The 15923-nt window shown below is 34.3% G+C and overlaps 1 protein-coding gene across 6 annotated transcripts in view; it reads left to right on the top strand.

Annotated features, from left to right (window-relative positions):
• Window positions 1-15923, top strand: part of MCTP1 (multiple C2 and transmembrane domain containing 1) — a 571324-nt gene that overhangs the window by 324257 nt on the left and 231144 nt on the right. For 3 of the 6 annotated variants that reach the window (XM_017514095.2, XM_017514097.2, XM_037733323.1), the window contains exons 5-6: window positions 1734-1845; window positions 10379-10417. In XM_017514095.2, coding sequence (XP_017369584.1) covers window positions 1734-1845; window positions 10379-10417 — 151 coding nt within the window. Of the gene's footprint in view, window positions 1-1733; window positions 1846-7466; window positions 7515-10378; window positions 10418-15923 lie in introns of all 6 variants that reach the window. The other 3 variants (XM_017514093.2, XM_037733324.1, XM_017514096.2) reach the window with 2 other exon arrangements.

Here is a 15923-nt window from a genome sequence, read left to right as displayed (position 1 = left end):
CAATTTTCCTGCCTCAGCCTCCTGAGTAGCTGGGACTACAGGCATGTGCCACCATGCCCAGCTAATTTTTTTTTTTTGTAGTTTTAGTAGAGACAGGGTTTCACCGTGTTGACCAGGATGGTCTCGATCTCTTGACCTCGTGATCCACCCGCCTCGGCCTCCCAAAGTGCTGGGATTACAGGCTTGAGCCACCGCGCCCGGCCTATTAATCATTTCTTATACCTTATAATGGGCTTAAATTTTTCCAAGTAAATTTCAACATAGGAACTAAGAATTGATTTGTCCTATAGAATAAAAAAAATACCATTAGAAAAGATCATGCATGCTGAAATAGGTTGCAAAGAAAGCTGTGAAACTTTCTTTGATGGTTTTAAGAAGGAATTCCTGGCTGTTTTGGATGATTGTGTTATATCATGTGGCGGAGATGGTGGAAAACGGAAAAACAGAGTAATGAGCCAGATCACTACTTTCTATTTCTGTAAATGTAGATGACTAGAGAAATATAAAGTGTAGAACTCTCTTATGCATTACAATCAGTTTAATTTGAGTACAATGGCTTATTGGTCTTCCGATAGTCGTTGTTGCCTCAGACTGGACAAAAGAGCAGCCTTTTCCATACTTTTTCTATAAGTCCTCCATTCTAGCCTACAGCCTAGCACAGACTTTAGGACATCCCCTACAGTCGCTGCAGCTGTAGGACGTCCCCTGAGTGGTGTTGCATGGAATCTATTATCATGAAAACTGAGCTCAGTCTAAAATAGACTGTGCTATTCTTCTCTAAAGACCATAAGTACTTTTTCTGAGACTTCTGTGTAAGGATATGCAAATGACTAGACTTAATCCCAAAGTATAAATTTATCTTGTTTCCTATTAAAGATAAATCATTGGTGAAAAATAATTTTAAATGGTGACAGCTTGGAATAATTTCAGAAATTAAGAGATTATACACGAGCAGTTGGAGTGTTTTGCCACATTACATATTTTATGTATTTCTCTAGCAATTTCCTCTCCTCAAAACCATATAAACATCTCATTACTAGTTTTTAAAATAATGTATTTGTGTATGCTATTTTATTCTAAATATAAATCAATAGTATCTAAGTATACAAAACACGATAATAATTATAGTCATATAAATATAATACATTAAGGTATCTCTGAAAGAATAATACATCATAAAGCAGTTCTAAATGTTCTTATAGCTTTATCATGTAATCATTAAAAGATGTAATGAAGTTTTTTCAATTAATTTTTACATGTAATCATTACATGAAAATGAACTAAATCAGACTGTAACCCCATATGTATATTTAGTGTTTATGTGTGTGTATAGATATATTCATGTGTGTGTATGTATATATATGTATATGTGTATGTATATGTATACACATACACACATACCTGTGTATATGTATGGTGCTGCACTCTGGGTTTAGAGAACATAGAAAGGGGACTGGTAGGCTTCTCAAAAGGGTTGTAGTTTCTTGGCCTTTCCAACCACTTTCTGGAAACTTCATGGGTTTAGAAAGCAGAAATTCATCTGGTGAATTCAGATCTACTCATAGTTTATTAGATAACTTAATACACTGATAATATTTTAATAATAAAAATTGTCCCAAGAAAGTAAAGGAAGACAAAATTGCTTTTTATCTTAAAATAATAAAGTGTTAATAAAAATATATTTGGCTTATTCTTTTAATGACTGTTTAAAATCTAAATATTTTCTATCACAGGCCTACCGATGTGACCCTTACTCTGAAAGATCCTCATTATCCTGACCATGATCTTGGAATCATTTTGCTCTCAGTCATCCTTACCCCTAAAGAAGGAGAGTCCAGGGATGTGGTAAGTTCCCCCACAGCCTAGTAGGAGCCCTTTCTTGCTCTCAGTCGTTCGAATGTTGTGAGCCTTTCTTTGGATCCAGAGATAATAATAAAGAGAAGCTGCCTACGAAAATATGCCCTGTTCTTTGTTTCTGTGAGTATCCTAGGTGTCACTCATCCATGCTTATTGTATCTTTTCAACTCCAATTTCCTGTTCCGCCCTCGAGATCAGAACCTCTTGTTGTAAATAAGAAACAGATTTGAATTTTTATTTTAATTTTATTTCTCAATTTGCACATGTTATATTGTAGGCAAATATTAGCATTTATTTGGGGAATATATTTATTAGTAAATTGAATTCTTGGAATTCCACATTAAGGTATCCAGACCCTGCTATTTTGACTGTATTGTCAGGTGTACCATCGCAGAGAAAATGAGGTGAAATTATAACAGAGTTTCTGCTTTCTGGTATTTGTTTAGTGAATGATAAGTGATACTTTTCATCTTCTTGATGGGCTTCCATATTGGTATTACTCATTTTTTAATACTATAGCTGTCTGTACTTACTTGCACACCATGCTGCTGTGAGAAACTGACAACGGATACAGAGGAGCCAGTTACTCCCCACCATTGAAGTGACACTAAAAAAATATCAGGCTTGACCCTCATCAGTATGCTTGATAGTATACTTTCTGCCACAATTTGCCAGAGACTATTTATTAGACTCAATGGGCTTTCATGTGCCTCAGAACGACTCTAACTAGCTCTGATTGTAACACATTTTAGTAGTAGGCATAATTTTTTTAGGCAAGTCCAAAAACTCTATTTCAGCATCTGTGTATCGCTGTCCTAAAATAATGCACGATTAAAGTTGGTTATAGATTGTCTGCTGGAAAGGTATTGTTTGCATTTCCCCCTAGACTGTAGGTAAAAATAGTGAATTACAACTTCAAATTTGGAAATACTTTAAACTCATTGAAAACTTCACCCTTTCAAGAAATATTTCTCTCCATCCTTTTTAGGAATTTAATGATGAACACATGCATTTATATATAATATTTGCTAAATTGGGTTAAGTATCTATACTTCATTCACTGAGGAAGAAATTCTCTTTTTAAATAAGAATTACCAGATAATAATACCTAGTGTGAGAACTTGACTTGGTAAAATTATACATGTATGTGTGCACATGCACCCTTGTGCAGAAGGGTGGGTGAGAAACAATTTTTACAAAAAGTATTTAGAAATGGAAACCCATCATGTTAGAAGTCACTACTTCAGAAGACATTTTTTTACCGAGCACAAGCCAAGAAGTATACCCTAGCTGGCTAATCCATACATAGAGATCAATTAGAAATGTTCATTTTGTGTTTTATTCAAATGATTCTAGTATTCACCAAGAACCTGCTATAAGCCAGTTCCTGTGCTAGACACTTAGGATGCAATAGAACTAGGAATCAATTAGTTGCTGATGGAAACAACTATTTTAAATGCTGTGAAAAAGAGGTACATATTGCTGAAAGAGCAAATATAGGAAATTTTTTTACTAGCCAGGGGTTAAGAATTCTCTAAGGAAGTCAAATAAGAGCTGAGGTACGAAGTGTAAATAGGCCTTAATAAACAAAAACCAGGACGAGAGGAGGTATTTAAAGCGGAGGAGACAACATACACAAAGGCCATGTGACAAGAGGAGCCATGTTGCATTCCAAGAATTGAAAACCTACTGGAGTTTAGAGAAGGTGGAAGCAAAGAGAGTGTGGGTGATCAGAGTGCAGGTGGAAGGGCGATGCCCCGACTGTGTAGAACTCATTGGCCATGTTAAGGTTTGGATCTTTCCCCATAAAAAACTGTGGGGAGCCATTGAAAGGTCTATAAATCAAAAGCAGCAGAATCATATTTGCCTTTGAAAATATCTTTGTGGCTGCATTGTAGAAAACAGATTGAAGGGGTAAGAATGGATACCTGGAGACCAGTTAGGAGGCCATGGGAAAAATCCAGGTGAAAGATGATGGAGATTTGGATTAGAACTATCAGAGGTAGAGATGGAGGGAAATTGGCAGGTTTACCTATAGAAGGTAAAATCAACAAGACTTGGTGATAGAATATGCTTGTGCTGGGGTTCTTCATTATTTTAATGAAGGACAGGACTTCATAAATCAAGATACCTAAGTGCCAGAGATCCTGTGTATTCCCAAACCATCTAATCTTGCAATATTCCTGGAGGTTGGAATGATACAGCAGCCATTGTGGTTATTTGGGTGATTTGATAACGTATAGTCAGCTGAATTTTTATCTTAAAAGGATGTTTATTAAATACTCTAGCATCAAACTGGGGGTTTGAAGAAGCAAGTTTATATCAGGAGACCTTACGATGAAGCTGCTGGGTTGTTCTAAATTACACAGAAATATATGTCAGCACAGGCAGAGTAGTTTCCAACGTTACTTTTTCTTCAACAGCCCTGTAAAACTCCTTTAATCTCTAGGCTTGCTCAAAAAAAATTATTTAAAAATATGACAGTGCCTAGGAGCTGATCATCAGTAACTTATCAAATACAAATAGGTGGGTTACATGAAAGCAGTTATACATCAAAAATCTGCTTTTCTTCATCCTCTTTTCCTCCTTTTTCTTTTTCTTCCACACCTCCCTTCCCTAACCCTCATTCCTACTTCTTGGAAAGCAGGTCAGCCTCATAAGAAAGCACTCTGTTGTTTTCTGTCATGACTGTGTCACCCAGGCTGGAGTGTAGTGGGAGGATCTCAGCTCACTGCAACCAGCGCCTCCAGGGCTCAAGAGATCCTTCCATCTCAGCCTCCTGAGTAGCTGGGACCACAGTTGCACACCACAATGCCCAGCTAATTTTTGTGTTTTTCATAGAGACATCGTTCAGCCATGTTGCCTAGGCTGGTCTCAAACTCCTGGGCTCAAGCAAGCCACCTGCATTGGCCCCCAAAGTGCTGGGGCCACCGTGCCCAGCCTTCCTTTCTTTTTAATTGGAATATACCAAATAATGATGTTATGTACCAGGAACTGTTCCAAAGGTTTAATTTACATAAACTTATTTAACCCTTATAACCATTCTTCAAGGCAAATACTATTATCTCCATTTTCCAAATGAGGATATTGAGGTGGAGAGGTATTAAGTGACTTGCCTAGACCACACAGCTAATAAACAGCTAAGCCAGGATTTAAATTGAGGTATTTTGGCTCCAGAATCTGAACTTTTTTTTTTTTTTNTGAGAAAGTTTTTTTTTTTTTTTTTTTTTGCATTCCTTGCCTTACTTCATGCCCTCTTCTTTCAAAGTTCCAGAGAGCACTGCATTCATTCTGCTACATTAAGTGGGAAATGGTGTCTTCTCTCCTCTTATCCTGTTATGGACTTTTACGGCTTCTTTCTTCATCAGAGAAGCAAGGGGCTCAGCCAGGGCTCAGAAAAGTCACAGTGTTTGAATCTGTTCCAGAGCCAGCCTCTGGCTGGTGAACATCCTTATACTTCCCATCCTGACCTTGGTCACTGCAGAGGAGGCAGAGAGAAGGGTAACCAGCGTGGCTACCCTGGCTCATCCTCATGGGTGCAATTAATAGCCAAGGCATGGGCTTGGTTGTAGAGAAGCAAGTGGTGTCAGAGGAGGGGGGAGAAAGAAGGGAAGGGAGAAAGATTCCCCCATTGGAAATTCTACTGGGATTCAGTATCCTAGCTATTCTGGTGTACTAGATTTGAATCTGGGTTTCTAAACATATGCTCTACATTGTGAAAATGCCCAACAAGCACATAAAAAGTGGCTTTTCTTCTGTGTTTGTTCTACATTGCAGTTCTGCAACTATTTTATTAAGCTCTCTAAAACTAGTTCTTATATTTACAACACTGTTTATGTTTTGAAACTCTAAATAAGAACCATTTGTAGGCATCTATGTAAAACAAAATACTTATTGATCATTTACTAACCATTATCTTAGGCTTTATAACTCCCTCATTATTATTCTTCTAAGTGTTAGGTGACTTGTGGCTGTTTTTCTAATTAAATTGAAACTCCTGGTGAGAAACTTTAAGGCTCCCCAACAAGCAATGTATGTTCCCTCACTGTAACTTCTGTCCCAGCCCTACAAACTCCTTGACATTTCACCTTCTCTCAAGTGCAAGCTTTCTTCAGTGTTACTTGTCCTACCTAAAGTATGCCTATACTTTACCTCACCTCCATCCTATATCCTATCGCTCATAGGAGGGGAAATATATACATATATATATATATATATATATATATATATATGAGATGACTTTCTTATGATGACTTCTTGAAAGAACCAAGGGAGGGTATATGGTTTTTTTCTTACCTCAATATTCAAATCCCTGAGGTTGTCACAAACAATATCAACTCATGATTAAATAATGATTTAATTTTCTTTTGTAAGTTCTTAAAATTAGTATATTAATGATAATATGCTTGAAGTCAAGATTTATTGTTCTTCCTATGGAACTCTAATGATAACAATAAATTATAAACCCATCACTGTATTTTCTTCATTCTGTAACATGTCAACTATCAGCTTATAATTTCTCTGGGCTACATTTGAAGTTTCTTGATTAAAAACAATTAGAGATCCAATGTATCTTCAAGTTAAATTTTCACATACCTAAAAAAACATAACACACTGCTGCTGTGAAGATGGCATGCTGAACTTTCACAAATTATTCAGAAACAAATTTTATTTCGAGAAATTTAAGCTAAAAATGCAGCAAACCAGAAATCAGTTACTGAATGCTTCGCAATCCCCGAAAATGAAAATTATGTAAGAAAGGAATACAGGCAAATTTTACATTGACCCTCACAGAGCAGAATTACAAGAAGAGTTCTGTTCTCTTTGATTACTAGCTCAGAAATAATTTACTTCAAGCTTTTAGCACTGAAGATGTTTTCCAAAAACCACACGTTTATTCTTATACCTGTATTTATAAAACTTTATAAAGCTAAGTATTTTGTATGTATGTAAATGGAGAATGAAAGAGATGTGTTTCAAGAGCCTTTTACAGATAAATCCTAATAATCAAATAGGAAATAGAACATTAATGTGAATAAAATGCCACACAAATGTAGGAAGAAATGAATAACTGGAAATACAGAGTCCTTAGCATTACAAAGTGGTAAGATTTCTAAAACAGTCATCTTGTGATTTTTTTATGCACTGTTCATAGTAACAATACAGTCCATGAATAATGCAGTTGGGATGATTTCTCCTTGTGTGGATTGCCAGTTCTAGAAATCAGTAAAAGTGAAGAATGAGTTGAAAAACCAATCAGCCTACTGAATCTCCTAAGCCTCTAAAATGTGCACTGTCTAATTGCAGTGATTTGTATTTCATAGGTGCCATATCAAAATCTCCATTGAGGTCATGATGGAGTGTTAAAAAAAAATTCCCAGACGTGAACACACATATATATATTTCTTTAAGTTTCCAGCATTGTGTGTACAAGAAGCCAAAACCTCCATGGGGGGCATGCTGATGAGTTGCATGGCACAATTGTCATTTCTGTTTTGACTGCATGTCCTGTTTTTGAACCTGTAAAAGTGTGTAGTGCATATATGTGTGTCCTATATATGCCAATTCGTCTGATAGTGTGTTTGAGTTCTTTCTGGCTCTTTTTCTAGCAGAGTTCAATCCACAGCTTTCTTCATTGGAGAATTTGTGAAATAAAAGTGAGTTAATTTGTGTTACACACTCTCTTAAATAATCTAGACCTACAAATTGCTTACCTAAGGCTAAAAAATAGAAAATTCAAAGAAACATATGAATAACCTTAGTTGGTCTTTGATAAGATAAAAAAGAGAAAAAACTTCTTTATCTTGGTTTAGTTTTGATATTCTTCAGAATTATTACACAGCCAACATTTGAAGAAATACCTACCTACAAAAAATTGAACATATGTATGTTTTATAAGATGTATGTTACTACAGTATCTAATTATTCTGTGATTTTTTGTATGTACAGTAGCTATATAATTAGCTTAAAAATTGCTACAACAAAAGATAAAAATTAAAAAATGGATTGAGATAAGTCTTTTAAAAACAATCACTTCTGCAGCTCGATCACAAGCCGTGTTTTTATGCTACTTCATTCCTTTTACTGGCTTCAAGAAAGCTGAGCTGCTAATGAAGAATTAGAATTGTACTATAATAATATCAGGTGATAATCCTTTCAAAAATTAATTCATATGTTTCTCAGCTGCGGTGAAGATCATAGAGCAAAATATAAATCTTATTTTTCTATAGTTTGCTTCATCTTCTGTCTTTAACAATCCCCAATCCTTCTTCTCTAACATGTCTCACAGATAGCAAAGAAAACATTATTAATAGTATATCTATTAAATTAATTTTCTTTTTAACTTTTCTACTGTTTTCAGTTTTGTTGAATTGACCTCAACCCAACTGTCTAAAAGAAAAAGGGACTTGGAAGTGAGATACTTCAACCCATTGCTTTGCTAGTAGATTTGGCTCGAGAGACAGAAATGTCATAAAATCTAGGGCCATTTTGAGTGTCACTGGATATAGTCATAGAGCTTTAGATACCGAATTAGGAAAATAATGAATGGGTCCTCATAACTGCTAAATCTTTCATATTTATACTTAGGGTAATCACTGATTTTTTACTGTAGCAATTTCTCAAACTGAAAAATAAAACCATGCCACCTGCTTATAAAGCTGATTTGGAGAGACAGGAAAAATGCTCTATATTTTGTTTTACATATGGAAGGTTAATTTTTTGTGGTGCGAGTCAGGGGATGTGACTTTGTGGAATCCTTGTAACATTGACTAGTGTTGCCATGAGATTTCACTCTTTCTAATGTTCTAAGGCCCCTTTTCATAGCATAACATTTCTTATATAATAGAATTTTATATTATAAGATTACTAGATGCTAGATGATGATGATAAATGACCACGAATTAATAGATTTTACTTTTTTATGTATCTTAATTGTTCTTGATTTATTTGACTCAAAATATTGTCTCCAGGAAATACCATTCTTTGTCCACTGAAACTGCTTGGTGAGAAAGTTGAGCACTTATTATTCAACTCATATGGGGCAGTTTTCATAGTACAACATACCACTTAAGTATTTGGTTTCCAGTTGCCTTTTGGTGATGATGGAGGAGGTGGTGGTGGTGGTAGTGGTGATGATGATACTGATGATAAGTCATCTAACATCAAAAATAAAGATTTATTACATGTTCCCCTGGATGGCCATCTCTACAACCCAGTGCTGGGATTTGTTGCTTCAAAATGAATTGGGCATTAGTACTTTGAAAACATAAAGTATTTCTATAATAGTGTTTGATAACAGTGCTTTGCACTTTCCTGAATAAAAAAAAAAAGAGATGTGATGGGGAATCATTGTAACCTTAGGAAATCTATTACTCTTTTATGTTTTGGTCAACATTTAACACAGACTGTATGTAGAGAAAATATACCGTGTAAGACCACTTCCTATAGAAGAGAGGAATGTATAATTATTTTTGAAAATGTTATGCTAGACTTAGTTTTTACCCTAGAATGTATAAATCCATTCTTGTGGTTTAGGTTAAAGGTTACCCTCATCTTATATTAAAATCTTTTCATTTTTGTGTTCTTCTAATCCATGAGTAGTTTCTGACATGGTCCTTTTTCATGGTGAATCCTCCTGAAACAGATACAGTTCTTAAAGTGCACGTTCCTAATATAAAATTTGGCAGGCACTTTAAGCTCTAATCTTTGCCCTGAGTATTTCCTATCCTCTACTTCATCTGCTTAATAGTAAAGCAAAGAGGGAGGAAAGAAGTTAATCAGGAAGGTTAATACTTCAGTGTTCATTGAGAAATTTTTTAAAGTAAAGAGAGGAAATAAAATTGTTGGGCTTTTATGATTTAGTTTGTTCAAGACATTAATGATCTTGGGGACACATTACAAAGCTCTAGAACCTTAATTAAAAGTTTTGGCCATACATATTTCTTAGTATAACACTAGTTTAAAGGATATGGTTTCACTAAACATTTGGCAGGAAAATGCACCAGTAACCATCACAGTACGCAGCATTTGTTTTCAGTTGAAAGCATTCTTAGACCCTGATGTAGTTAAAGATTAACTGGAAGCAGAGACAGTTCTACAATACCACCAAAGCAAAAGACTTTGAAAGTGTTTGAAGAGAAAAATTATTATATACCTGATCAAGTTATGTACATCCTCAATCTTCACCACCAAAAGGAGCCATTGGAAATCATGAGACTCAATGTGGTTTTTTTAGTCAATAAAGGCATCCCAAATGTTCCATTCTTTTAAAAATGTACTCTCCCATTTTTTTTTTTATAAAGGAATAAATCAAATGAACTCGCACCAGAAAGACTGCTGGAATGTTAAAATTGTTTCTCTAGTTGTGTGTGCGTGAAAAAACAAGTTTTGTGTTGTGTAGTTGTTGCCGGGAACTGCTTGCTGTTTTAAGGGCTAATAAATGTTTCCGCTGAAAAACAACCGGCTCCCCTATTCTGTACTTGAGTGAAAAGATAATGAAAATGCTTTATTTTATTTACAGACAATGCTAATGAGGAAGAGTTGGAAAAGATCAAGTAAGGTAATGCTTAGCTTGTGATCTTTCAGCTTTTCTTGTTGAGAAGAACTATCATCTGCTTTCCCAGATCTCTCTCATATCTCTTCAAAGTATGCCACCAGATTTCATACTATTCAATTGTTACTTTTCCCCATAAATTTAAGCAAACCATCTGATGTTTTTAAAATAGAAATCATACTGATCAGTAGCTTCAAACCATCCTATCACTATTCTCTGGTCACTTCTCAACATCATTCTCAGCATCTGGTCTCAACTATTTATGCAACAGGGTCTAGAAAATTGCTTTGCACCAGGAATAAAATGATAAGTCTAGGGGAGGGACAACTCCAGACAGAAGAAAGATTTCCACAGTTATTTTATTTTTTTTGGGGGGGGAGTGTCACAGAAAATTGGTATGAGGCTTTCTAAACTGAGAAATTCCTATATCATTACATCTTTGGAGTGTAAAATACGAATAATTTTTTTCTCATTGTCTCTTCTCACTTTAAGAAATAAAGTGAGAGGAGTTTATGGTTCCTGTAACTTACTAAGCCCTGGCTCTTTTGCAACTTGTGAGATATGAAAAATATAAACTAAGATCTTAATTTGTTCAGTGGTGCTGCCACTGTTGGACACAGAAAGATATCAAGATGAAACAACTTTTGTAAGAATATATCTTGAAATAAATCAAAAGATTTTACTTGTAAAAATTTTGTCTGCTCAAATTTCTACTTAGAGTCAGTATTTCTTTTTAATAGTGACTAATTTTTTTAGACCCTGGAACATGACAGTCTTTTTCCTCCCATTCTGATTGAATCATGCTTTTACTTAAGCTTTTCTTTAATTTTGTCTTTTTATTATTGTGAATTAAAAATATATATCAAAATGTTTTTATATTTATGGTAATGACTTACTCTGTTTGAACAAGTGTCTCTTAGTGTACATTTTCTCCCTAATTCTTGTGTCATTAATGACCAAAGAATAAGTTGGCTCACAAAAAAGTCAGGGCTCCCATTAAAAGTCACCTTTATTATTTTAATAAAATGAAAAACACTTATTAAGGAAGGTTGCTGAATATTTCTGACTTAATGTTCTCTGTGATTTTTACTAATCAAAAAAGTTTCAAGAGGTTTTGAAGAAATATTTGCACTGTTTATATTTGTATTACTCTTTTTCCTTTGTAATTATACTTTAAAGTTATATTAAAAGTGTATATACTTTTTAAATTTATATAATTTGATATATTTATGTACAAAATATGACAATCCATCAATATGTGGCAATATTCTGTCATATGTGTTTAACATGTAATGCTAGAACAGGATATTATATAATATTTAGTATTAATTAGTGGGAATAATCCATTTTATTGTATAAAAGAAAGACTAGAAATGAAGATTCTGCCTGCCATGGTGGCTCACGCCTGTAATTCCAGTACTTTGGGAGGCTGAGGTGGGCAGATTACTTGAGGTCAGGAGTTCGAGACCAGCCTGACCAGCATGGTGAAACCCGACTCTACTAAAAATACAAAAAGTAGCTGGGCATGGTGTCATATGCCTGTAATCCCAGCTGTTTGGGAGGCTGAGGCTATAGAATCACTTAAACCCAGGAGGCGAAGGTTGCAGTGAGCCGAGATCATGCCACTGCACTCCAGTCTGGGCAACAGAGTGAGACTCTGTTTCTAAAAAAATAATAATAATAATTCTTTAAAAACTAAATTAAATTTCTATTAAAATGTAAATATAACTTTAAGAATAAATTAAGTAAAAATATATCCACATATTTTTGTTCCATATACAAAAAACCTAAAATGAAAAATATCTACCCTCTACTGTTTTTAATATCTATAATTCTTGGAGTTTATATTTATTATTAGCAATCCATTTATGTATTCAAACGGATACATTTTTCAAGCTTCCAACTGACGATACAGAATTCCTATGTCTAACAGCATTCGTTTGAGTACTTGGCAGATTATATTTAGTACAAGTGTTAACATAAGCTTTTGGGTTTTAGCCTAAGGGATTTTCAACTTTGAAAAATTTAATGGGGATATTGAATACTAAGTGAAGTAAAATCAGTTCACTCATTTGACTTTTTTTCTGTGAGAACATACTGAACACCTGCTAATTCATTCAGATTTTTTACTGTACCCTAAAATATTTGCCATATTCATCCATATTAGTGTTACGAGAGCATAATGTTAAATTCAAAATCGGGGGAAAGTTTGACATTTCAATTACTAGCTAGTCCACCTTCCTTCACACACTCTGCTACGTTAAAACTGCTCCTTGAACCTTTTTGTCCAGTAAATTGTGCTTCTTGGGAAACTAAGGGGTAAGGAACTATACTGTGTGGTTTTATAGGTTTTACTGTGTTACTGTTTTATGGAAATGCATCTTTTCTAAATATTTCAATCTTCTTAAAAATTCTTGTCTGAGTACAGATTTTTCATTTTTTATTTTTGGAAATAGGGTGTAATTTTATTTGCATTACATTTAAATATGGGTATTTCATATATGATATAACTATGTTCAAATTCAAAGGTAAATTTTTCACAAAAACACAGATTTTCTTCTTTGGAATCTTGATTTACAGAATGAGGTCTCCCGCATCTTTGTGGCAGGGCTTTGGCATGCAGCCTGTCTTTGAGTGTCAATGGTGAATATATAATCTAAGAAGTATAAATTTTGTAGCAAAGACTTAAAGATAGCCGGTGTTGTTGGAGATTCTCTCCAGTATGGAGTTTTTCTTCCTTGGTTTCTTTCAGAAGTGATTGTAACTACAGAGGAAAAAAGCCTAAATGGACATAGTTTTTGTTCTTTTAAATACAACTGTCTCCCCTCTATACAACGTGAATCAGCTCATGGAACTTCCCGTTCCTTAAACATCTACTCATCATTTTCGTCATCTGGACTTTCTGTGATGAGATTTCTTTACCTATTTTTGTAGTCATAATTCAGCCAATAATAGGCTCTTTTAATGGAAATCTTATTACTTGTGGCACTCACATAATGTGGGGCTCTATTTACTATTGAAATCAAAAGAAAGATCACCAGCTTGAGGACAGGGAGATCCTAATTGCTGTTCAGGACTAACTTATTATTTGGCGGGGTGGGGATAAATGTATTACCACTTAATAATACATAGGGAAAAATACATCTAAACTTACCTCTGAAAGACAAGAATGTATAAAATATGCATTATATTTGAATGGCATGTAAACTAGTATATAGCTATAAATTCCATAATATTGCCTCTTCTAGGGACAGAACCATCCTTTAAAACACTCATTCTGGTTTTCCACAAGCACGCTATCTATTATGCTCATTTTGAATTCTGCCCAACACCTCAGCTGTTATAGAATTATGTTATTTTAAGAAGAAAGGGACTGATGTCTCCCTAAACTTGGGCAACAGAATTATCCAGGTCAAAGAGTTACATTTATGTGACAAAATGTGTTTTAGCAGAGAAATGGTAGTGCTTTGGATTATTGCAATATTTTATTCTTTAGAAGAAGCTTATCACTGATAATTTATTCTAAGTTTAAATTATTCATCAAGAAAGTTTCATGAACTCAGATGATTTATATGTATTTTGTGAATAAATTTTGTGGGTCCAAACCAAAAATTGAAAAAAATAATGAAATAATTGGCTCTATCAAACAATGTGCAGTTATGATTTTACACTACTGTGTGTGTGTGTGTGTGTGTGTGTGTGTGTGTTTTAACCTAGAATAATGAATTTTCCAATGGGTAAAGGTGAGATAATAAGCTTATGTGCTTTCAACAGATTGTTTTAATTATATGAGAAATATGATGATGATATAAAAACATATACATTGCAATTCATATCCTCAACAATAACAGCTTAGAATTGTTTTTCTTTCAGAAAAGTTCATCCTTTGAATATATACAGACTACTGTGATGGTGTCTGATTATGATATCTCCTGTTACTTGACAGCTTATATCTTTTTTTAATAATACATCTTTTTATAAAGATTTTATTATAACTACTTGGCATAATTTTAATGAACTATAAAACACTTTATTCATTGGTTGAATGAAGCAATTTTTAATAAGACTTTTGGCAAGGAGATCATTAATTTAAACTAGAGAACACTTTCAACTCTAAGTCTGCATGGCGTAGTAGTTAAACCTGACACCTTGGATGACACATTAAAAATGCATCAGCAAAAACTCTAAGTGCTTTAAGTAACGGTGGAGAAACAGATTAGCACATCTTTAAGTATCTCACACAGTCAGACATGATGGAAAAAAAAGTCATTATTTAACAACTATCAGGTTCTTTCTACAAAAACTTTATATCCTGATAATAAATAGGCAATTTTTTTAAACCTGCAAAAATGAAAACTATTGGTCATTGACTTTCTTAACTCACATGAGTGACCAACATGGCTTTTCTTGGATGCCATATTTCTAATTATTATGTATATGTCTTTGAAAAAAATGATATGCCCGATGTTTTTGAAGGAAACCTAAAATTATTTTAGATTTTTACCTTGCCATTGTTTGTACTCCCAAATCTATATTATTTGGAAATGCTATAAAATCAACCTTATAATCAAGATTTCTGAGATTCCAAAATGCAACAATGAATAAATGGTAACTAGCAGTGAATATTTCTGTTATCAAAGAGTATATTTTGACCCGACCTAACCAAAGTCCTGAAATTTGTAGCAAGGTTATTTAAAACAGAGATATTATAATATCAGTGAATATTTGATTACCCCTACAAAATACATGAAGCCATAACCAAATTTTATGTTGAGATGGTTTTTTCTTGCCGTTTTGACAATATTTCCCCAAAGGCATAAAATATGCTTTTTATGTATTATATTCATAGCTACAGAGATTTGCTGTGACAATGGCATTACATTTATTTGACCGCTCTTGTTGACTTTTCTAAATGTTGTGGGTTCTTCTGGAGCAGATCTGGATGAGTTGGCACAAAGTGGAAGGACAACATGTAATGTCAAGGAGAGGATGGATTTCACAATGCTTGTGTTTCAGGTCTAGGATGTTTATTGTGTGGTCGCTGGGTGGCCTTCACTTTGGTGGCATGTGTTATGAAGTGAGTCGACCAATTTCTTAAGATTCTTCCTGGACCAATTAAAAGGGAAGAACTAATATAACTGGATTCCAGGATAATAGAACTAAGGGCTGCTGTGCAGATTACATGGCCTTTTCATTTAACAAGATAGATAGATGGAAGGATGAATGAATAGATGGATGGATGGATAGACAGACAGATATTAAATTGAGTGGAACTGGGAGGAGATTTGTTGATTTTAAGGGACCCTAAACATATACAGTGAAATGTATACATTATACAATGTATAATTTTGTCAGGATCCTGGCTCCAAAGCTCTGTTAACAGTTGATAACCTTAGTCAATATCATGAGGCATCTTTATTGATAGGATGGAAGCATCCAAGAGCCATAGCTTTGATGGGCAATGATTGCAGTCTGACCAGGAAAGTTTATGTAAATGATTTGTTTGTGTATT

The sequence above is a fragment of the Cebus imitator genome, unplaced genomic scaffold (assembly GCF_001604975.1).
Source record: "Cebus imitator isolate Cc_AM_T3 unplaced genomic scaffold, Cebus_imitator-1.0 Scaffold515, whole genome shotgun sequence".
NCBI lineage: Eukaryota > Metazoa > Chordata > Mammalia > Primates > Cebidae > Cebus > Cebus imitator.
The sequence above is the reverse complement of the archived record's forward strand: the minus strand, read 5'-3'. Positions and strand labels throughout refer to the sequence as shown.